Source organism: Schistocerca americana, chromosome 4 (assembly GCF_021461395.2).
Source record: "Schistocerca americana isolate TAMUIC-IGC-003095 chromosome 4, iqSchAmer2.1, whole genome shotgun sequence".
In the NCBI taxonomy this organism is placed as follows: Eukaryota; Metazoa; Arthropoda; class Insecta; order Orthoptera; family Acrididae; genus Schistocerca; species Schistocerca americana.
This window is the reverse complement of record NC_060122.1, coordinates 774,781,577-774,806,659: the sequence shown is the minus strand read 5'-3', so window position 1 is coordinate 774,806,659 and position 25,083 is coordinate 774,781,577. Positions and strand designations below refer to the sequence as shown.

Below are 25,083 nucleotides of genomic sequence, written 5' to 3'. Positions count from 1 at the left end.
AAGGCTAATTATATGTTGCTTACCATCAGGAGGGTGCACCCAGTGAGGGGAAAGGGAGGGCATTTGAGTGAAAAGGGAGGGCAGCTGTTCCCCCCCCCCCACCCACCCACCCACCCACCCACTCTTCTGGGGAGGGGGGCTGGAATCATAATTGGAGGTCATACCCTGTCCCACCAAGCAGACAGACCTATTTTTTGTATCAATTTGAAGACAGCTAGAACATTTAGTTGATACTGACTAATACCAAATGTATCCAGAGCCATTCATCATGAAATCTCAAAACCATTCCATCATTCGCTACAAAAGTCACAGCTAGGGTATACTCTTGGCGTACCGTATGAGGAGCTCCCCTAATATTAAATGTTGTTCTCATACAATAAATTAGAAATTAGAGTAAAATTACAATGCTTTTCTTAATATGAGTAATTCTGGGAGAAGGCTCAGATACAGCTGATAAGAGTCTGCCTCTGAGAATAAATCTCTTCTTTTTTTCCAGCTTGCTGGTCGTGATTTGAGGAGAGGTCGTGACCATCTTATGTGGGTTCTTCTGCAGTTTATCTCAGGCAGCATCCAAAGGAATCCTGTAAGCATAATTTTTCTTAATGTGTGATGAGATCTTTCAAAAAGTAATGCATAGGTATTATTAAGAATAGTGCATGTGAGTTACAGTTAGAATTTTTTATTCTCCATTGGACAATACACAATATTTGCCCCAAATATGTTTTTTAAGTTCATTCTGTGCTCTTGTCACTTATAAATCATTGTTGAGTTTGCTCAACAAATACCAGTGAGAAGTGGTGGACTGAGTGCATTGTTTCACATCGAAGTGTGCCCTAAAATGAGTCTTCATAGCAGTTGAATGCTCATCACTGAAAGTAGAGGTTTTGAATTTAAGGTATACTCCATCCATGTAAAAGAAATATTGTTTGTGTACACTACTACAACTTATAGAGATGCTGTGACTGCCATCAATATTTTCTAAGAAAAGCTTTATTGACCCTGGTTGAATCAGATTCAACTTTTGCACCAGTTAAAAAAACCTGTAGCTGTAAAAGTCTCTTGTCGTTCCATTAGCAATCTGTGGGAGTGAAGTGATCGAGCAGATTGATGTACATTAATATCCATAAATCAACAAAAATCACAGAAATAATGTTACTTCAAAAAACAACATTATACATGTGACAAAACATAGCCAAAATGTAGAACAAACAACACTACATAAGTAAAACATGAATGCAGGTAGAAATTTTCCTTTTAAATTTAAAACACATTTTAAATATACAGAGTTGAGTCATTAATTTGGTGTAGAAAGGTACTCTGATGCAGTGTGTGACAACCCTGGACAACAGTACACTGTGTATTAGTATGTGTGATGCTTTTGATGGTGGTGTTTATGAGTTCCAAAGAGAGCGTTTACTTGACTTATTCTACTTACATCACAGCAAGGGTCTCGAGAAGATGATTGCAAACAGCAATGCGTTTATTGAGACTAGGCTGAATATACTCAATGGAACTGAAACTAAAAGATGTATCTAGTCACTCCACGTACCAAATCATTTTCTGTTGAATTTTGTTGTCCAATAGCTGATCCTGTGTGGTTGAGCAGTCTTATCCAGTATTCTGAAATCAACAATTTTTGCATTTGTGGGAAGATGTAACTAAGTGTTAACAATCCCAATAATCACCTGCACAGAGTCAGTTACAGATGAAAAGAACTGGAAATCTGTGAGTACGTGTGAAGATACAACTCACACTCAGTGGCACTACCTTGCCCAATGGCATTTGTGATGGGTGATAATGGGTTCCACCTTCTCACAACATTAGAACATATCTGCTGTCACTTTATTAAACAAACTGAGAACTAGTCATTGCAAATAAAAATATTTTCCTTTGATCTGCAATTATATACGTGTTTTTGTGTGCTGCTGAAAACACACTTTCTTTTGATTTGGATGAGTGCTACATACATGTCGGCTGCCTTGCATATGGGAATTGAGAGAAATGGCACATCGATTGAGGCATAGAACACTCATTTATGATGAACACGGTTCAGATGACCCATCTGTATTTTTCAGATTTAGGCTTTCTGTGGTTTTATAAAATTACACTGGTAAATGCTGGGACGGTTCTTCTGAAAAGGGCACATCAGACTTCCTGCCCATCCTTGTCTAGTTCAAGCTTTTGCTCCATCGTAAATGACCTCACTGATGCTGTGTTAAAAAACCTAATCTCCCATCTTTCTTCATATTTAAAAGGTATGATAAAAAAGGAACAAAGCTGAAGAAGTATTTGTCATAGCATGTTGGTAGATGCTGTTTTTTGGCACCTGGAACTGTGTGTTTACATTGTGTTAAATGTAAACTTGCTTTTTCAACTCAGCGAAAATGGATGAACAGTTTACTGTAAACATTTTTGGAAATGTTATGCATGACCTTATACACATAAAAAACAAAGCTGAAGATAAAAATTTATGTACTTACAAAATATATTCAGCTAGTGGTGATTAACCTCAAAGTAGGAAACATTTCTATCCACAACATTCCCCTGCTTGAAACATTTCTCCATGTAATTTTGTAAAAGACTGTGCAGGAACTACATGTTCTTGGTTTTCATCAGAGCTCAAGAACATATCCACTTAGAATTAGGCATGCATTGATACTCTTTGCAGGTGACGTGGATGATCAGCTTTCTGGTGGCTGCAACACTGCGAATCTTGATTAGGATGATTGTACAGTCCTATAGCTTTGAGGACATTATGACAGTTATTGAACCTCGTCACGTTTCCAGACCAAGTCCTTTCTTGGCTGAGTCTTATGGATACAATACCTATGATTCGACATTGTTGTCATAGTGAATGTGTACTAGAACCATGAACTAGTAACCAATTGAACATCTGTATTTGTGTTTGACTTTCCTGCAATATATCACTAATCTTGTGTTAGAGTTTGCCGAGTAAATGACACCTTGTTGATATTTGACCAAGTTCGCAATACGGGTTGTCTTCACTAGTGGCTGCCCTAGTCTAAGGCAGGAAGTTGTCTGCCATGTATCAGTGACACAAGCAGGGTGCAGCTCAGCTGGTTTGTATGTGATTTTTGTTTTAAGTTCTTGCTGTAATATCAGCTGTGAAATAGTTCCAATAGGAAGTGACAAACAGGTCTTCACCTTGCCACTGTCCACAACCATCTGTTGTTGGGATATCACATCATTCCTGACCCACAAATTGCCACACATTGAATTTATGCAGCAAAGTGACAACCCGAAATCTGCCAGCCCAGTACCTATTGATGCACTTCATTGGTAACCTTCATCTCCATATATCATTAAAAAAGCTCTATCAGTTTTGGAATGCCCTTAATGGAGGGAATAAAGGTAACAGCTTACCATATGGTTGAGGCATTGAATCATCAATAGGCACACAAACAACACCAAAAAGGTGCTGAACATGCTTCTCATCTATGTAGGTGAGAAGCTGATATTGGTGGGGAGGATGCAGATGGCACTGGTTGTGAAGCAGTTATTGATGTCGAGCACATTGTGTCAGCAGCATTCTCTGCCAATTTATGGTCAACTCTGCTCTTGGCCACAGTTTGATGATATCCATTGGTCCTTGATGATTTTAGTTATATGGGAATCAGGCTGTCACCTAAAACAAGTTTCTGCGCCTTAAATTTTGTCTGCTAATGCTGAAGACATCCTTAGGACCTAAAGAGACTTGATTAGTTGATTTTTGAATTCAAACAAGATTAGCAGGCCAAACTGTTGATATGTAACCGAACAGGAGTCGAGTTCTAACGGTGTTTTACTGCCTCCAAAGATTGTGAAGACACACTTGTGTGTTGTGGATCTTGTTATGTAGAAGAGTTGTTGTGGCTTGCTTTATTTAGCACAGACCATGATACAATTACAGTATCATAGATACATGCCTTAGACCAGGGCCTAATGGCCATATAACTAAAATCACCAAGGATGTAAATGCTGGCCATGAATGTGTGCATTGTGTGATGGCCATTCAGTCATGTGGGCAGCTGATTGGTGGTTGTTCCTGCATAAAAGGGTGTGTGAAAGCTACAGTGGTGCTGGTATATGATATGACTGCTTTCATAAGTGGCCCTTCTTCGGATAGGATTGGACAGCCCTATCAAAGGACTAGTATAGGATGTGCTGGGTGGCACATAGGACAGGTCTTCAGCCAGTGACTTCCACAGAAGCGTGACTCATGTGTCAAGCAGTCGGAAGCAGATGTGGCATAAGGATGGACCAGGATATTTCATAGATTGGGTGGGTGGCCAAATGCCACTTTAAGGGGGTGGAAAGGGTTGTGAATGGGATGTTCCTCTTGTGCAGGCAAGGTGATAAGTAGTCAAAGCCCTAGTGAGATATGTGGTGTAAGTTGTTCTAGGCCAGGGTGATATTGGGTAATAAGGGTGGTGCTTCTTTGCAGGAGGTTCATGGGGGTGGTTGGAGGATTAGGGGCATGTACAAATATGGCACAGGAGATATGTTTGCTAACTTGTTTTGGATGGTAATGCTCGTCTATGGAGGTATTAATAAGACCTACAGTATACTGGGCAAGGGATTCCTTGTCACTGCAGATGCACTATCCATGGGTGGCCAGTCTGTATGGAAGAGACTTTTTAGTGTGGATAGGCTGATGGGTATCAAAATGGAAGTATTATTTATGGTTAGTGGGCTTAATGTGCACAGAGGTTTCTATGGAGCCTTTGGACAGGCAGAAATCAATGTCCAAGGTGGTGGCATGCCAAGCTGAGAAGGGAAATGTGAAACAGTTGAGCGATAAGATGTTGTGGGCGTGGAGGAATGAGGAGAAAATGTTCTAGCTCCAAGTTAAGAACGTAAAAATATCATCAATAAGCCTGAACCACACAAGGGGTGGCTAGGAAAGTTTTCTCTAAATGGCCCATAAATTGGTTGGTTTTGTAGAGTACCAAGTGAGTACCCAAAACTGTGCCACAGATTTGTTTATCTTCCCCTCATAGGAGAAGTAGTTGCAAGTAAGAATCTAATTTCTCAAGTGTAAAAGGAATGAGGTTATGGATTTCTGGTCAACAAGGTGTTGGGAGAGGTAGTGTTGAATAGTAGCAAGACTATGTGCATGTGGGTTGTTGGTATATAAGGAGGTGGCATCAATAGTTGTGAACAGGTGTAGCCAGGTAGTGCGATGGGAATGGTTGGGAGGTGATGAAGAAAGTGGTTTGTGTCTTTGATAATATAAAACAGTTGACAGCAGAAACAGCATGTCAAAAATATTCTTGAATTTCTATAGAAAAGAAAGCTTTTTAGTGCCAAAGGGAGAATTAGTATCAGTGAAATGGTTGTAGATATTATTAACAGATATAGTTCTGAGTAAAGATAACCAGACACCGTGTATAGAAAACACTGACCAGTAGATATGCACCGGTACTTAAAAAAGAAGCTGAATGATGTAGCTCAGCCTTAGATCTTGAGTTCTTGTTCGGAGTACATAAATAGAACACACACAAATTGTTCCAGCATTGTGGCCTTACATCAGTTAGGATAGTTGGAGAATGTAGGTTTCTGTAAGAATATGCAAAATGGGACATAAATCAGTGAAAGGTATTATTAAATGTGTGACTGTAGTAGATGATAATATTGGATCATTAGGACAATGCTAGCCAGAGAAATACGTGAGAATTCATCCAAATGATAACACATGGAATGCATTTGCAAAAACATCCAGTATTTTAATGGTAAGTTGTCTAGCCTGAAGTGAATTTGATAATACTCTCACAGACCAGGTATTTCACATTTGTCAATTTATCTGTTATTGGTGTAGAAGCTCTTTAACCCCTGAAAGGAAGGTACTCCTTGAGGCAAAATTACATAGGTATAAAGTGCCTCAAGTAATTTCTTTTAGCTCTTGACATTAAAAACCAGTGGTTCCTAGATACTCAGTGATAATTGTGGAAAATCTGCAGCTCACATAGTTTGTAGCAAATGTTGAAAAAAATATAGCCATTAATTCTTGTTGTTTTCTTGCGTTTGGTTTGAAGTAATGTGTTACATTTAGTAGTTAATGTGGATGTGTAGCCACTAAAGTACAATTTTATCAGATTCTCCAAAAGTAGAATTAATGCCACAAAGTCACATCTGTATTGTACAAGGGGCATCCCATGTTGATTTACATTTTATTTTTTCCTGTCGGTGATAATGCACTATTTGAGTCATCATCACAGTTGCAAGTATGTAGTACCTTGGTCTAACCATAGGTGGCAGGACAATCATTAGAAGTCTAATCCCTGCACAGTACAGCCCATTTTCCCAACTGTTGTCATTATGTGAGCAGACAACGTGGAGTGTGATCAACAAGGACAATGCTGGACAATGTGATTTCTACCAAAGGAAGGTGTAAAGACTCCTTAATGATCACACTTCATGTTGTCCACACACGTAGTGACTGCTGTACTGTGCAGGTACTGTCCTGCAACCTATGGTTAGACCAAAGTGGTACATACTTGCACTGTAATTAATCAAATGACGCATGATAACTGATGGAAAAAATAAAGCATAAACTGAGATGGAATGCCCCTCGTATTTGAGGAACAGTGTAAGTTTTCATCAGTATTTCAAATTTCCATGATCTCAGTGTAAATTCACAAAAAACAGGAGACAGCTGTGAAATGGTTATTTCTATAAACAGTGCAAAATACTTCACTATATTAAGGAATGTGTGGTGTAACAATAGAGGTTGTTATTGTAATATTTTCCATACTATAATGCTCCTCCAAATACTGTGGTTGGCTGCTTAGTTGCTTAGATGTTGCATAGTTCTTCTCTCAGGAACTTCATTGTGTTCCATGGTACAGTTCAGGGCTGTTTAGATGGTTGATGTTTCCTGACCTTTCACTGAGGATGGGTTTCTTTGATTTCTTGTCTCCTAGAGAAATGTCCTCAATTTCCACATCCCCTTTTATGGTTCCTGATTCTATTGATTCATCATTGTTTCTGTCTCATTCTCTTACCCACCATGGAAATTCTCCTTCCTACACCTGTTTATGTGGTGTTTGTTTCATTTGCCATTTTTCACCATTTGCTGTGGCACTTGATCCACAGGACCTACCATATTGTTCAATATTCATTGACACCACTCCTATAATTCCTGCAAAGTAACAGATTGAAATGTATATCGATTTATGCGTGAAGATGGACTGTAGTACTGTCTACTGCCACCAGATGGTGTTTCTGCTTCCCACAGATGATGCATTGCAGCTGCACTTGTTCCAGCTTGTAGGTGCATCGGCGGTCATCGATAAGACAGCATGGGCGCAGACAAGCATGGACAGTGGTGAACAGTGTGGTTTTTCTGCAGGGAACAACTGCCTGCTTCAGATATACACAAGAGCGTAACAGCCATATTTAGGGAAACAGCACCGAGTCACAGATCCATGTTTCGTTGGGTGTAAGGGTTCATAGAGGGCAGGGACTGAGCTGAGAAACACAAAAAAGCAATTGGCATCCAGTAACTGCACGCAAACCAAACAATGCCCAAACAAAGATTTGAAGATGGTGTGTACACAGTGTCTGCCCCATTACCTCACCATTGCGCAGAAACAGAAGCATGTGGAGATGTGTCAACAGTTGGTGCATCAGTACAGTCCAGATACAGCAGAGTTTTTTGAGCATCTGGTCTCTGTTGACAAGTCACGGTTCTTCCACAAGACTCTAGAAAAGAAACATCAGTCTGTGTAGTGGAAGGATATGAGAAGCCCCCATCCCCTGCTGTCGTGGCCAGGACTATTCATACAGAAACAAATTGTGACTTCGTTGTGGTAGAGGAAGGAAAACTGCTGGTGAACTGTAGGTTGGCTCCCTCCCAATACAATACTCAGCAGTGATCGGTACTGCAGTTCACTGCACTATCTCTGCCTATGCATTCCACAGTGCTGCCATGGCAAGTGGGTCCATGCCATTGTGCTCCAAAATGGCAATGTGCAGCCACATGTTAGTCACCAGACCATTGACACTGAGTCTGAAGTGAGGTTTACTGTGCTGCCACATCCTCCCTATTCACCAGATACAGCTCCTAGTCACTATGTCCTATTTGCTGTAATGAAAGAGGTCATTTGGGATAAGAAGTTCACCACCAGTGACAAATTTCATGTAGTTGTCCACCAGTGGTGCCAGTATATCCTCAGAAAATAGTTTTCTATGCAAATACTGAAGCTGCAAAATGATGGAAAAAGTGCATAGACATCGGCGGGGAGTACCTGTAATATAATCTGTATTCAGTTGTTCGGTAAATGGTTCCTGTGAACACAAAAAAATTGTAGTGTTAAAGATTTTTGAATGCTCCAAGTACAAACAATCCATCTACATCAAAGTTTAACAATCTCTGTACTACTTTACATAAATGGTGCTGTTGTGTTGGATATCATATTATTTAATTTTAAAAATATTTGTGCTTGTACTTCCTCTGAAGTCAAGAAACTCCATTTATGAAAACATCATGCATCAGCTTGCTGATTGTAAATATAGTTAGAGAAAAAAAGCTAGATTTCTGTTTACTAAAATATATCAATTATTTTTCATGCCTGTGACAGTGTGAATAAATCTTTATGAAATGTTTCATATTTTTAGCTGAAAAATTTGTCAAATTATAGTAAAAATAAGAGAAATAATTTATATAAACCTTCCTGTGAGTGAATTGGTGAAAACTTTGTTAGATGTTCCATTTCAGCCACAATGCTCTATCTTTCAAAGTCAGAAGTAATTTTCTGCTGGAGGATTTCTATATAATTCCTTATTTACTTTTTTTCATCTATGAAAGCTTTACTTTCAAAATGGAATTTTGATTTAAGGTAGTTCTGTCTACTGATGCACTTATCTTTGGACATTCTGGCATCTTAAAATAGTATGCTGCCTGGAGAAGCACTGAGATACAAAGATGGCAGAATTTTTTCCATCTTTACTTATTTCCTTAAGTATTGAATTTGACTTTATTTTTACATTGTGTTTCCATGCTGCCATGCTAGTAATTGATTTTGCTTCTAGTTGCACATACATGTAGCACGAACTTCCAGCATTCTGGAGCAGTTGCAGGGCAGCAACTTGTGTTATACAGTATGACAGAAAAATACCAAAGTTGCAAATTTCGCTTTTATTTACATGATGACTAGTTTCGAGTCGGGGCCTGTTTTCAAATCATCCAGATAATTGAAGTGGTATTTTCCAAAATTAAAAACCATGTCGAGATATCAAACATATGTGTATATATAGTGCAAATGAACAGTTACAGGGTATGCAGAGATCTGTATGCTCTGATATATGTGATAACTGTATCTGTATGCCCTGTGTAACTGTTCATTTGCACATTATTCTATGTATATGTTCGTTATCTTGACAGGGTTCATATATTTTGGGAAATACCGGTTTGACTATCTGGATGATCCGAGATGGATCCCGACCCAAAATGAATCGTCAAGTAAATTAAAGTAAAATGTGCAACTTTGGCTTTTTGTCCATTATATTCATATGGGTAGTATTTTCTAGATGAACTAAGCAAGTACAAGAGCCAATTTATTTTCCTCAAAACAAATGTCTATTAATTGTAGTAGGGGAAGCAAGAAACCTAGCTGGTAAATCTTCAGATGGACATTGCCAATATCCTAAATGGACTCTACAACTTGTGATTTGAACTTGGATTCTCATATTTATTCAGTAATAATATTATTTGAGTCAACACTGGTAGCATTACTCAAGAACTTCAGGTAAAGGTACTGCTTTAGCGGAAATAGACACAAAAGTAACTATCAAAAGTGTGTATTGTGACACCCAGAACAACTGAACAAATGCTTGTCATAGATGTTGCACAAGTGTTAAAAATCATCTTTCCACTTTCCACTTTTTCAGAACTGGTGAGCAGAGCTGTAGCTAAATGATTGATCTTACTGACCAAAATCGATAGTCAGATAGGCATTATCTTTACAACACATCCTCTGCTCCATAATTGTCCTGCCCTCAATCTCATGTAACGCAGTATCCCAGCACCCTCCACAGTTTTCCCTTCCTCCATCCATTCACCCCCTCCAAATTTGAGTCTCCACGTTGCCTTCAGTGTGCGGTACTTCTCATTGGTTGTTACAGTTGTGCCAGCCCATATACCAGCCACCCCTCTGAGCTGCTAGCCACCCACACCCATTCTCTTTCTCTGCCTCCTGCATTTCTCTCCCTCTCCCTCTCCCCCCTACCTCACTGTCTCCCTCCCTCTTCCCCCTCCCCTCCCTCTCCCCTGCACTTCCCCTCCCCCTCCCTCTCTCTCACCCTCACTCCCTCCCCCTCCCACTCCTTTCCCGTTCTCCTCCCATCCCCCTACTACTCCCCCTCCCTCACCCTCTACCTCTACCTCTCCCTCTCCCTCTCCCTCTCCCTCAGCCTTCCCACCTCAACACTTCTGCTTTTTGATGAGTGGTCTCCTTTAACCTTAAAGTGTTTAAAATAAAGTGCATCAAGTGTAGGGGGCACACGTGTTTACAGCCTTTATGTTTTATGTCTTTTTAACTCCCTACTGGGACACGAGATTTGTAGATATTATACTGTGCAGGTGCCCAACCATTTCAAATCTTATCTACTGTTTGTAGTAGATACACCTTTTTGTACTGTAAATATTTTTCCTATCTCTCAATGTTTGTTTTTGCAGCTGAATAACTTTTTACCTGTGCTGAAGCTTTATGATCTGCTTTACCCCGAGAAAGAGTCATTACCAGTCCCAGATTTCAACAAGGCCATTTGCACACATCAGATGGCAATGACATGTATCTGGATACACCTGCTGAAGAAGGCTCAGTCTGATCACCTTGATATCCAGAGACCAATACCAAATGCATTGAAGGTTCATCACGAGTGAGTATGATTTTCTTATTGATTGCTGTCATGTTTTTTAACTCTGTCATTCACAAGACATATATCTTGAGTTACCTTTTTCCTATGTGGGTAAGTCATTAGGTGCCATATAGAAGTAGTGTTCACTGCCAGACAGATATGTAAAAATGATGATAACTTTTACCCATATTCAAATACATAGTTCTGTTGCATCTTGAATTTTATGTTATGTAATGTCTTAAGGAATGAAATTTTGATCTCGTAATATTAATTTAATATAATTTTGTACACATTATGCCATAGTGTGCAAGCAAGGAAGTATATTTATGCATTTCGTAACCATTTGCATTGCTTCATATTCCCAATCAATGTGATTCAGAATTCTTCCTATTATTGTGTCTGTTGCTATTTCACTGACATTTTGGGCAGAGTAGTACATTGGTTAAGGTATTGCACTTGTATGTAGGAGGAGTTGGGTTGAAATATGGACTTAAGTGCTATGTGGCTCCCCTAAGTTATGTAATTTGAGTGCTGGACAGTTCCGTGTATTAAGCCGTGAACAATTCTTATGCAGCATAACTTGTATTCATTATCTAGTGACACTCATGCTGACAAATAAAATTCCAACCCACCTCCCCCTTCCCAAAACGTAATGACCTCCTCCGTGCCAACTAGCAGGGATTCTGAAACATCAGTCATGGGAAACCCAAGTCACACTTTTCTAACATGATATACTGAAAGCTTACAATCAAGGCATTCAGGTAAATGCACTATTTCTTGATTTCTGAAAAGTATTTGACTCATGCGACCTATTCTGGAATATTGCTAAAGTGTGAGAGTCGCATACCAAATAGGACTAATGGGTTATTGAATATATACAGAAAAGGGCAGCACAAATGGTCACAGATTTGTTTGATTCATTTGACAGTGTCACATAGATACCGAGGAACTAGAGCTGGCAGATTCTTGAAGATAGATGTTAACTATCCCGAGAAAGTCTACTAACAAAATTTCAAGAACTGGCTTTAAATGATGACTCTAGGAATGTACTGCAATCCCCTATGTTTCGCTTACATAGGGATTGTGAAGATAAGATTAGGATAATTATGGCACACACAAATAATTATGGAACACACGAAGGCATTCAAAGTCTATTCTTCTCATACTCCATTCGTGAATGGTAAAAGAAGAAACCCTAATAACTGGTACAGTGGAACATACCGTCTGCTGTGCACTTCACAGTGATTTACAGAGTATATATGTAGATGTAGATATCCTGTGCCCTGCAGTTCTCATGTTGTTACCTGCCTGTTGAAATTTGGGTATTACTGTATTTACTCAAATCTAAGCCGCACTCGAATCTAAGCCGCACCTGAAAAATGAGACTCGAAATCAAGGAAAAAAAAATTTTCCCGAATCTAAGCCGCACCTGAAGTTTGAGACTTGAAATTCAAGGGGAGAGAAAAGTTTTAGGCCGCACCTCCCAATCAAAACAAAGTTGGTCCATTGTAATATGAGACACTATTTAGGTCGAATGAATGACGATACAGCTACAGTAGTTTGGTTCGAGTCGTAAGATTAGCACTTAAGCTTTACCAGGTAGCCATTGCTATGCTTCAGGCGCTCCGTCCGTATTTATACGGGTACCCTTCCTTTTTCACGTGCTTCGTTTTGTTTGAATTGATTGCTTATTTTTCTTTGATCTGATAAGTGCCGTTCTCTTTGTTATAGGTGTTTACGTCACTCTAAGCTGAAAATTCATTACTGTAATGTGTCATGCATTTTTTGTTGCATTCTGATAATGAGTGTTTACGACCTGTCGCCGCTCATGGCATGGCTTGTTTTTGTGCGCACTACCGCTGCTTACAATAAAAATAAAAAAAAAAGAGAGGAATCATCTCATTAGTGAAACAATGGCAAGAGACTGCTATTTGTTGTTACTTACACTGATGCTTTCTTTCATAACGATCAACAAGAACCAAATAATAGACTGTGCATGATAGAAGATGTTCTGAACGAGAGTTTAGCGAAAATTTTTCTCTGTTTGAAAATCTTTGCAGACGCCTCTTTAGTATGTTACATTCTGCACAGAAATTAGAGTCATCTTAGATTTAAAAATCTAGTCAATTGCCGCACTTCATTTCTGACTGTATCACTATTAGGAATAAGAATAATATGAATATAAACATGACATGATATGTATATTCTTCCGCGTTTGCTGTTGTCTCACTCTAGTTCCGTAGTTTATTAGGCAGACAGGATTTAAATGAGATAGCAACAAACACGAAAGAATACATGGCAAAATATTTATATTCGTATTATTCTTATGGTGAAGAGAATACTGCATGTGATTCACAATTCATAAAAGTTCCCATTAGCAACCATCTCTTCTCACAGGTAGGAAAAAATTTAGAACGTAGAGTTGGCCATTTTGACAAACATCCCAGTCTTGCCAGCCGGATTTTCGTAGTACATTGAAATGCTGCCACTTTCGAAGATGAACAATACGGAATTTGTATTTACTTCATTGGATAATGTATGAAAATGCAGTGGTCGAAACTAGGGGCGGAGAAAAAAATCTCATCTTCCACTTTTTTTTTTTTTTTTTCAATTTATTTACTGACGCAGAGGTTTTGGCGCCAGTATTTATCTTTGTGCCTGCAAAGCATGCCTGTGTAGAGCTACATATATTCGACAGCAGAAGTTAGTTGTGGCGGCACCTACCGACATTTTCAGAACTTCCGCTTACTTTGCACTCGATTCTAAGCCGCAGGCGGTTTTTTTGATTACAAAATCCGGAAAAAAAGTGCGGCTTAGATTCGAGTAAATACGGTACACCATGACTGGCTGGTTGAGGTGGCACAACATTCAAAGCAGTTTTCCTTCATTTATGTTGATGATTGATGTTCAGATGTATGACTGACCATCCAGATTTTGATTTTCTGTCGTCTACATAAATCAATTAAGGCAAACACTGGCGCTGCTTCTTCAAATTGATTTGCTGATTTGCTGATTGTCCCTAGTTTAGTCTGGACTTTTGTTCCATCCCTAGTGACTTTTAATGGGGTGTTAAACCTGAACTTTCCTTCCGTTCTCCATGATGAACATCACAAATTTCTGCAACAGTAGTGGTTTGAAGGGAGAATAATGCCTCCATTTGTAATAATTTGTTTCATTAGGCATGACCGATTTCAACCATATGGTCACTGTCAGTTGGGAATATTAGACTTCAGTTCTGATAGTTTTAGTTATCACCTGCTCTGTGTTAGTAGATTCTAGGAGGAACAGGCACCTTGGTGATTAGTTTTGTGGACTGGCAAGACAGCCAATCCACTAGGACGGGAGGCCGAAGGGCACGCGTTTGAGCTCATGCAGGATGGCGTGAGGTCTGGAACAGGACAAGGTGTTTATAGTAGCAAAAATAGTACGTAGCTTCTGGAATACTTAACTTTAATCCATAATTGGTGAACATCGGACTGACGGTACATGCATCACAAGATAAATAGCAATTGGTAATGGCGCCTTGCTAGGTCGTAGCAAATGATGTAGCTGAAGGCTATGCTAACTATCGTCTCGGCAAATGAGAGCGTAATTTTTCAGTGAACCATCGCTAGCAAAGTCGGCTGTACGACTGGGGCGAGTGCTAGGAAATGTCTCTAGGCCTGTTGTGTGGTGGCGCTCGGTCTGAAATCACTGATAGTGGTGACACGCGGGTCCGACGTATACTAACGGACCGCGGCCGATTTAAAGGCTACCACCTAGCAAGTGTGGTGTCTGGCGGTGACACCACAATTAGTCTACTGGCTTTGTCAGGAACAATTCTTGAGTCCTTTACGAGGGCCTTCGTATTTCTGCCTATCCCCGCCGTCGGGTCACTCCTTAGTACTGTGTAAATGGGATCGCTTAGCAGATCGTCCATCTTCTTTTCGTATTCGGAAATGTCCATCAGAACTGTAGCGTTTCCTTTGTCCGCATGTAGGACCACAGTATCCTTGTTATTCCTGAGCTCCTTTATGGCCTGTCTTTCTTCATGTGTGATATTGGCTCTGGGTGGTTTTGCTGTTTGTAAAATTCTTACAGTTTCCTGCCTTATCTTTTCTGCTTCGACACGTGGTACTTGGTGGAGTGATGTCTCCACAGATTGAATGCTCTGTTATGTGGGAATCTTTGTGGGCATAACTGAAGTTTAATCCTTTGGACAGAACTGACGTCGCTGCCTCACTGATTATCTGTGTCGAGATGTTAACCATGGTACGAGCTGTATCCAGACTTAGCTGTGAGTGGTGTTTGTTTCCCCATTAGCTCCTCAAATTTCTTTTTTTGTCGACTACTGACCAAGTCCTCCTCCATGCAGGCCTGGTTGTGGGTTATTCGGTTGATGTTATCCCAGTCCTTTGCTGATGTTATCCCAGTCCTTTGCTGATAATGTAGTTGACAGCCATAAATGCATGCTGTACAGTTACCTTTTGTTGTAGTCTATGAATCTCCGGAGGTGTTGTATCCTCTCCCTTAATAATGCATGGCTGGCCCGATAGTAAATGGTTCTTGCTCTTCTCGTATCGGTTTGAGGCCGTACCCTGATGAATTTCAGGATGACATGATGATCTCGGCACCTTTTAAGGAACACCAAATCATTTAGCAGTTTCACCTTCCTCTTCCTCAGCAGCTCCAGTTTCCGTATGTGTTGGTAGATTTCCTGCCCATACAGGTCACTGATATAAGAATGTAGGCTTCATATCCCCATGCAAAACCAGTCGTGTCCTGAGGAAGGCCGTTGCAATTTGGCCGAAATGTAGGTTTTAGTTTATTATTGTTATTAGTTTTTAGCAATGATGCGGCATAATACCCAGAAGAATTTTAATCACTATGACACCGGCCGTTGAAGCCTACATTCTTATACATTATTGTAGTTTGAAAGTTATTGACTACTCGCCAGTGACGAGACACTGTATGCCCATCTTTTCAGAGATGGTTGCGGGACTCAGCTGTTCGATACAGGATGTCAAATTAAACATTTTTCAGCCGTCTTGTTTCCAAACTTATTTTATTTGACTGCCATTTTCAGTGATTTACTATGTCATCTTCAGGCCCCTGACTGATGTGTAGGAAGATTACACCTTGGTTCTGATCAAAACAGGGGCCAGCAATACTGGTATTAGTAGATTTCTGCTTGCTCTAGCAATCAATTCAACCATAATCTGTTGACTGTTTGATTTCTGCTCTTTTAAAGCTAATCATGAAAGTGGCAAGAATAAACTACTTTGTAGCACATATTGATTTATTGTCCTCAATACCATGAAACTGCATTCGTAATTGTTTGTAACACATTCACAGTTCATGACTAAACAAGCCTGAATCTTTACTAAGATAAGACACTGTACAAGCCAAATAGTAGTTACCATAGTTTTAACTTCAAATGGTCACTTTACATAATTTAGTGTGTCTGAACCATGCACTAGCAATGTTTGATGTGTGTTTGTAGTATGGCTCAAATATACAATAAATTTCAACATTAAACTTTAGACATAAACAGTCTTTATAACATTGGCTACCTATTACAGTGTTTTGCAAGCTAAGCAAACTAATTTCACAATCTCAGCCTGTTTTATTGCCCTCAGTGTCATTGTGCTCTCATGTCATGTAAGCTTACCACTACATAACTCCCTGTCCTGTTAAACCTGGACCTCACTGTTTTACATTCTGAAAGCCTCCTTAACAATGTTCTGATTGAATTTGTAGTGCACATAATGTACATGATAGGAAGGTACAAATCTCACTAATCCGAGAATAAAACTTGCCTACACTGAAGACAGATAGTAGTAGTAGTTTGTTGTGTTTGTGAATATCAAGAAGGGAAGGTATTTCAGGTGAGGTGGGGGCTGGCAGAATGGAGGGAAACCTCTAAGATAACAGTGTGCAGAAAGCCCCATAACCTATGAACAGAACTCATTTGCTCCTTTGAGGACAGAGAGAGATGATAATGGTGATGGTGGTGGAAAGGGGGGGGGAGATGCAGAGTGGGAGAGGTGGAAGATTGCTGGAAGAGGAACTAGTAAAGATGGAAGCCAGGAGGAGTGCAGTGCTGAAGGATGCGTTGGTGGTTTGTGGGACAGTTCCTACCTTTGTAATTCACAGAAACTGGTGGTGGGGGGTGGAGAGACTCAGATGACAAGGATTGCAAAGCATCCTTTGAAATCAACCTTGGTTGTGATTAATAGTCTGCTCTACCCTGAGAGATCTTGCCTTCTACCACAATTTGGCCTCTCGTCTGTGTGGACAGTCAGTCGGTTGAGGCATTGCTCACATTGAAGGGTGTGCAGTAGTTGGAATGGATTTGAAGATGATGTGTTTGTTTTCGCAGATGGCCATTCCTCTTGTGTGATCAGATATAACCTATTATAGGATTGGAAAAGGGTATGAAAAATGGATGAGAGTGTGGATCAGGTCAATTTCGATGCCTTTGATATGACCCACATGGAAAGAAGTTGAAAGTAGAAACGATTCAGTGATGTACCAGGATATTTCATAGGTTGGGTGGGTGGTATAGTACACCTTTGAGAAATTTGAGAAGTATTTTAATGAGGATATTCGTCATTTTAAGATAATGAAAGATTTGTAAAGCACTGGTGGAGAATGTGGTTTCACTGTTCTTTGTTACTTGGTAGCAAGTCTAATTTGGAACATTGAAGTGTATGAGATGATATATCACAAGGTTTTGAGGATTATACCTATCTAAGAATATATTGACATTATCTTCAGTACATTAGTGAAGAGTCTGCTCATCACTACAGATCCATCACATACAGAACAGATTTCTTGTTCTTTCTGTGGAAGAGGCAGTAGTTATCAAAATGTGATTTGTTGGACATAATGGAAGTGGTGGTTCATATCTGTGGATTTGGTTCATTGAGCATAGGATGTCCTAGTGATTATTATTTAAGAGAAAGTGTTGAGGCTAAGAAATAATGAAGAGAAAGTATCTCGGTTATGAATCCAAATGACAGTGATATAATGTATGAATCTGAACTAGGTGAAGTGTTTGGGACTACTTGCCTAGAATGGATTTGTGTAAGTGACCTATGAACTATTAGAAATGTAAGGGTAACACGCTAGTTGATGTACTGTGGATTTGTTTGTACATATTCTCTTCAATGACTCAAAGAAATAGTAGTTCTGAATGTGCTTCATCATATGTACCATAAAGAACAAATGGTTTAGTTGCTCAAAGTATGCTGGGAAAGGCAGTGAATGACACTGACAAGACCCTAGATGTGGAAGATGTTAGTATATGAGAAAGTTCGCTACCAGTGAGTAGCAAGAAGCCTGGTAGTAATGGGATAGGAAATGCAATGAAGCCGTGAATGAAGTGGTCGTACTTTGTAATGTAGAAAGGTAGGCTGTATATGTGAGTTGAAGGTGTTAGTTGACTAGGGCAGAGATCTTTAGGTGGAAATGCAATAAGCACAGTAATTGACCACTTTAGGGTGTACAAGGTGATCGGGCTTGCCATACAGAAGGTGGAGGTTCAGGGCTTCAAGGTTATTTGCAGATACTGATTGCCTCATATAAACTTTTGTTTTTTAGAGTAAACGTCCTATAGTTTTTATGGATGGTGATAGAAGTGTACCATAGTAGACTTTGTTCAGTAAGTAAAATAGTAGTTTGCATATTGATATTGGGGGAACCTTTTTTTTTTTTTTTTTCCAGGGGGAACATTCACAAAAAAGTTGTTTCTGTTACAATGACATACTCACATTTCACTATTATTGTTTTGTGATACAGGTTCCTGCAACACTTGGTAATGCCAAGCAATTCAGGCTTGTGCATGGGCTCCGATTACCGCATTGCTCTACTCTGCAATGCATACTCCACAAACCAGGAATATTTTTCACGGCCAATGGCAGCCCTAGTAGAGACGATCCTGGGCACTCAGAAGGGGCCACAACAGGCTCCTTTGCTTCCAATGTCCAACAATGCAGCTTTAGCAAGTGGACCCACAACTCCATTGTCCATGTCGATTCTTGACTCCCTTACTGTGCACTCCAAGATGAGCCTCATCCACAGTATTGTCACTCATGTAATAAAGCTGGCCCAAGCAAAGTCAAATCTGGCACTTGCTCCTGCACTTGTTGAGACCTATAGTCGGCTGCTGGTATACACAGAAATAGAATCACTTGGCATCAAAGGATTTATTAGTAAGTAAAGTCATTTATAAATATCATTTTCTAAAAGACTCCCCAGGTAGTGCACGTGTTATATGTTTTTATGACAACATTGCCAATTAATGAGTGTAACATCGAAACTATAAATAAACACTGTAATAAAAATAACAGTTAAAATTAATATGAGAGACTGGAAGTCATGTCACTTGTAGTGCCAAGAATCATATCTTCCTATACATTATACTTACCAAATTCCATGCTTTTCTGTTTGCTATTTGTCTGAGGAAGGGAGCCATTAGTTGGTTTTGTGTTTTGTATAGAAGTTCTCTTATTATTAGTGTAGTCAGTATTTGATTAGCATTTTCTTGATGTATACTTATTTCCATTGTTATCAATCATATTTATTAATACTTTTAACTGGGGTTTGGCTGAAACTAATGTTCACAAAATTGAACAGAATTTGGATAGGAGCCCACGGGGCAACCTAAATTCTCCAAAATTAGTAAAAATACAGGTTAGGCAGCTTTCAGCAAATGGAGATTGGATGGTCACATCAATTACAAGGAGCTAATACAATCGTACAGTTGTGCACATACTCTCAAATTACCATTCTACGGAGAAAAGGGGTGTGATAGGCACACCCATACTCTGTGAAACATGTGTATGAACTTGGTCAATGCACACCTGAGGTGTAAAACCTCAGCCATGTTTCCAGAGTTAACAGGTACTCTTGTGCAAAAACCATAAAGACCATTTGAGCAACAACAGATGTAGCTCCATCAGAGAAAGCTGTTCTTCCTAGTTTACTAAATAATGAAGAAGAAAAAATATACTGAGTGTTTGAAATCAGATAAACACAATCAAGATCCCTTTGTTACAAATTGAGTCAGGGTTATATGCCCCGGGACAAATGGGAAATCTGAGGAAAACCTGGGAAAGATTTTATCCAGGAAAAACCTGGGATTTTTTTTTAGAATTCTGAGAGTTTTTCAGTGTTTTAGTTTTCAGTTAAATTTTTGTAATTTTGACTGGTAAGAACTGATACTCTAACTAAGAATTTTACTGTAGCCTCCTTCTGACGAATGATACTGCATCAGTGAAACATCAATGAGAGAATAACACCAAAATAAAACCTTAGTGCAAAGAAAATGCTCCATTTACAACAGCAAAACAAAGTACACACAAGCATCAGCCAGCAGTAAAAATTTCTTGAATCATGGAATGTTTGAATCTCAGGGCCAATCACTTAGAAAAATTTTGGACTCAGAAGACCAGCCATTTATGCCCCTATTTAAAATTTTACTGGCACATTTGTGTTTGATATATCTTAAAGGGTAACACACACTAAAAAAGACCAAGCTCCAAGGTTCATTTTTCATATTTATTTTAGTTCTTCAGTAGATTACATATTATTCAGTCAAGGTTCATTTTTTTATTCATTTTAGTTCTTCCACAGATTAAAAATTATTCAATAATAATGGCAAGAAGTACAATTATCCTTTTAAAAAAGTGTGTGATGGGTTCATGAGCAAGTTCACACGTAATTGACTTTTCTGTGTAAAAGTCGAAGTGGTTGCTATAACATTTATTCGGGCAGGTTGGCCAAGAAATGTCCACTGCACAGCAGTGAACTGTATAATTGCACTTGCTGGAAATAGGCTATTCTGCTGCTTCAGCTTAAGCTATGCTCTTAGGATCCTGCCTAACTACACCCTTGGGGGGGGGGGGGGGTGACGGGGGGGGGGGGGGGGGGGGGAAGTGCGGCAGGGCGGGTTGTGTTGTCGTCATCGCTCGTTCGTACTGTTTATATCATTAGATTTGCCCACCTACCTCAGTATGGCTTCCTTACAATGTCCCTTCACTCTGCAGTAGTAAATACTCATTAGGCCGTGTAAAGCAGCATTGGTGAAACTACGACCTAATACCTACTACACAGAGGCCACGTAACTCAAGTTGAAAATCAATTCCTGTAAGTTCATTTTAACAAATTTTGGGTTTGGGTGGTGGGTAAATGCAGTTTACCTGCAGTAAGCCTTTGGAAATTTTAGTGAAAAACCTGTACAAAATGTTCTAAAAAAAAAAGGGGGGGGGGGCAGAATATCTACCAGTCTGACCCGATTAATGTTCGATCTGACAGTTACTAGTTACTGATCCACTACTATAGCGAGTTGAAACTTCGGTCGTATCAGTGGTCTTCAAAGTTAGAAGTACTCGCCCAAGTATTCCATAAAGTATACGGAATATGCCACACGGAATTTCATGAAGACCGAAATATCACACACTCATAACACATCAATTAATTAATCAAATTGTCCTCACAATGTTCGTAACTTAAACTGCCTGAGTCATGACACTTCCTATCAGCAATGAACTCAACAGTTCTTCATTTTACAAGTTATTTTCTCGGCGACATTTAGCATGATGTTACACGTACAAAGGTTGGCTAGCGACTCTCTAGAGGCCACCCCACTCTCAGCCTATCTAACTTTCTGTGCATGGAACTGCTTAATTCTGATTGGCTAATGGTCTGAATGACCAATCAGAATGATCCTTCTAGATCATTCAGACGGCAAAACTTGCCTGAGCCAATCACTACCCAGAAAATCATTGACGTTATTACACAGCCAATTTTTAATATAATGTTTAATAAAATAGACCAAAATGCAAAATAATCTATAAATTAATTTTGAAACTTTTTCCAATTCCGACTTCTATTCTGGCTGCTCTCTTACAAAAGAAAGCACACATCGACATACATCATCAGCTTTGTGGTTGCACCACAATTTTCCCACGATTCAATTTCATAAGTTTTTACATAAAATAGTATTAAGTTTTTACGTATGTCACCCGGTCACTCTCTCATTCATTCCCATGTATACACACAACAAAATAATAAGCAGATAATAATTTTGAATGATTCTTTTACACTACGAAATGCAGAGTAATTAAAGTTTTGAAAAGACAATTCCAATTAAGTGAGTTAATACACTGAGAACTCTGTTCATGACTTTAGATGATAATAAAAGACAAACTGCTATTGTTCCTAACTGAGTTTTGAAACATAATTGTCAGTTTTTGGACATTTAAGTAATTTTCTCAATCTCTGGAACTATACGAGATAAAAATTTGAAATTTTGACATGATTCTTTTCTTAATAACAAAAGATGGTATACTTAGTTCGAACAAAATTGGTTTATAATTACTATGGTTTATTTAGATTCGTAGGGTGTATGAATTTACGTTCCTACTAGATGTTACTTGAGACCATTCTCACAGCTTGTAGCGTCAGCTGCGCTGTGAGTCATAGCGAAGACACAATCCTGCAGCCACCAGGTACACGGCTGCATGCTTTACTGCAATGAATGTTATCTCATAATAACTTGCTACGTTACAGGGGGGCCCACAGCAAAAACATTTTGACTACCAATATTTATGTGAGAGCTTAGCTTTTCTTTTAGCTATACTGTGTGGATATTAATTTAAACAATTATCTTTTCCTATTTGTGTATTCGCAGAACTGAACAGTGATGTGCTATTGGCCGACTACATTGCATGTCTTATGCTCTGAATATCTGCTGTCTTTTGCTGGTAATATCATGTGACATGAACTATGATTGACTGACAAAGGTGCACCACGATCTCAATTTCAGTGCTTCGGAAGCTATCGTGCTATATTTGGTGAAATTCCTATTTACACTTCCGTTTTATGAAAATATGAAGTGGACACATTGCTGTGCATGGAAGATAGTGCCGAAACACATTATTTTATCTGGGTTTCGTTTCCTAAAGTGCTGGGAAATTCTGCACCGGTGTATAAAACCTTCACTGTTCAGAGAATTGATAACACAAAAAAAATATACCCATGGTATAGTGTATTTTCACCCAGGAAAAGTATATTTTTATCTGGGAAAAATGAGCGTGTTTTGTTTGTTGTCTGCATAGACACCCTGGGAGTGTTTCACATTTGAAGTACCGTAGAGGAATACATTTTGAAATGAAAAGATAATCTAGTGTGGGAGGTACAGAAGTTTGGCTGTGGCAGAACTTATTGCAAAGCAATGGTGACCCATTAATTTATTTTATTAACACACAAGTTCTCACCAAAATCAGTAATTACCACACGTCTTCATGTAGTTGGAAACTTTTTCAGTGTAGAGGAAATATTAAAATTAAATCATATATGGATGGCATCTTTGCATCAAACTTATGTTGTATTGTCAAACAATGGAAAACCCAGGATGGAATGTAACAATACCGGAGAAGGAAAGTTGCTACTCACCATATAGCGGAGGTGCTGAATCCGTGTGGTTTCAGTTTTCTGAGACTGCAGACATGTGTGCAAGTTGCATTTGCATGTGTGTGTGTGTGTGTGTGTGTGTGTGTGTGCGTGTGTGTGTGTCTACTGCTGACAAAGGCCTTTATGGCCGAAAGCTACAATTGTGTGCATCTTTTTGTTGTGCCTATCACGACTCAGCAGCTCTGCTATATGGTGAGTAGCAGCTTTCCTTCTCTGGTATTGTTACATTCTATTGTATTGTGTGAATCAAACATAAATACAACAAGGTTCAGCATTTAAAAATGAACCACGGTGCTGTTTCTGTGGCATAACGCCAACCTATTAATAGTCATCAGTAACATTTGACAATGTTGCTCAGTTGTAACAACAAAACTCTAGGTAGCTTAAAATACCCAAAAAAAAAAGTAATTACACACAAAGGTCAACATCTGATTGTCATTGACTCATTAGAGGTGAGATGCTAGTTTGGTTTACTTAAGGATAGCAGAAGTCTCTTCAAAGGCATCATCCTTTAATTTGCACGAAGTCATCCTGCTGGCATAAATAAATACAGACATTTAGTGAAACCAAGAAAAATGAATCGGGATGGCTGCACAAAGCTTTTTACCCACATTCTCTTTGAGTTGTTGTTGTTGTGGTCTTCAGTCCTGAGACTGGTTTGATGCAGCTCTCCATGCTACTCTATCCTGTGCAAGCTTCTTCATCTCCCAGTACCTACTGCAACCTACATCCTTCTGAATCTGTTTAGTATATTCATCTCTTGGTCTCCCCCTATGATTTTTACCCTCCACTCTGCTCTCCAATACTAAACTGGTGATCCCTTGATGCCTCAGAATATGCCCCACCAACCGATCCCTTCTCCTAGTCAAGTTGTGCCACAAATTTCTCTTCTCTCCAATTCTTTCAATACCTCCTCATTAGTTATGTGATCTACCCATCAAATCTTCAGCATTCTTCTGTAGCACCACATTTCGAAAGCTTGTGTTCTCTTCTTGTCTAAACTATTTTTCGTCCACGTTTCACTTCCAAGCATAGCTACACTCCATACAAATACTTTCAGTAACGACTTCCTGACACTTAAATCTATACTCGATGTTAACAAATTTCTCTTCTTCAGAAATGCTTTTCTTGCCATTGCCAGTCTACATTTTATATCCTCCCTACTTTGACTATCATCAGTTATTTTGCTCCCCAAATAGCAAAACTCATTTACTACTTTACACCTCTCATTTCCTAATCTAATTCCCTCAGAATCACCCGATTTAATTAGACTACATTCCATTATCCTCATTTTGCTTTTGTTGATGTTCATCTTATATCCTTCTTTCAAGACACTGTCCATTCCATTCAGCTGCTCTTCCAGGTCCTTTGCTGTCTCTGACAGAATTACAATGTTGTTGGCAAACATCCAGACTGTTGCCCCTCAACTACTGCTGCTGCCCCTCTTCAGAAACCACACGTTTGTCTGAACTCTCAACAGATACCCCTCCATTGTGGTTGCACCTACGGTACGGCTATCTGTATTGCTGAGGCACACAAGCCTCCCCACCATTGGCAAGGTCCAAGGTCCATGGGGGGCCTCTTTGAGTATGTGTCCATAATCTTAATATGAAATACACAAGTTGCTCTGATAAATTATTCATTCATTACTGGCTCATTTAAAAAAGGAGGGGGGGGGGGGGCAGCCATTGACACGAAAAGTATCCTGGATGAACACTATGGTGACAGTTGTCTGTTGGAGGGTCCTTCAGTCTGTGAACTGGG

General features: G+C 39.4%; 1 protein-coding gene across 1 annotated transcript in view; it reads left to right on the top strand.

The window, feature by feature from the left end:
- Window positions 1-25,083, top strand: part of LOC124612408 (mediator of RNA polymerase II transcription subunit 23) — a 191,425-nt gene that overhangs the window by 82,066 nt on the left and 84,276 nt on the right. The window contains exons 7-9 of the mRNA XM_047140601.1: window positions 497-583; window positions 10,679-10,881; window positions 18,643-19,055. Coding sequence (XP_046996557.1) covers window positions 497-583; window positions 10,679-10,881; window positions 18,643-19,055 — 703 coding nt within the window. The remainder of the gene's footprint in view (window positions 1-496; window positions 584-10,678; window positions 10,882-18,642; window positions 19,056-25,083) is intronic.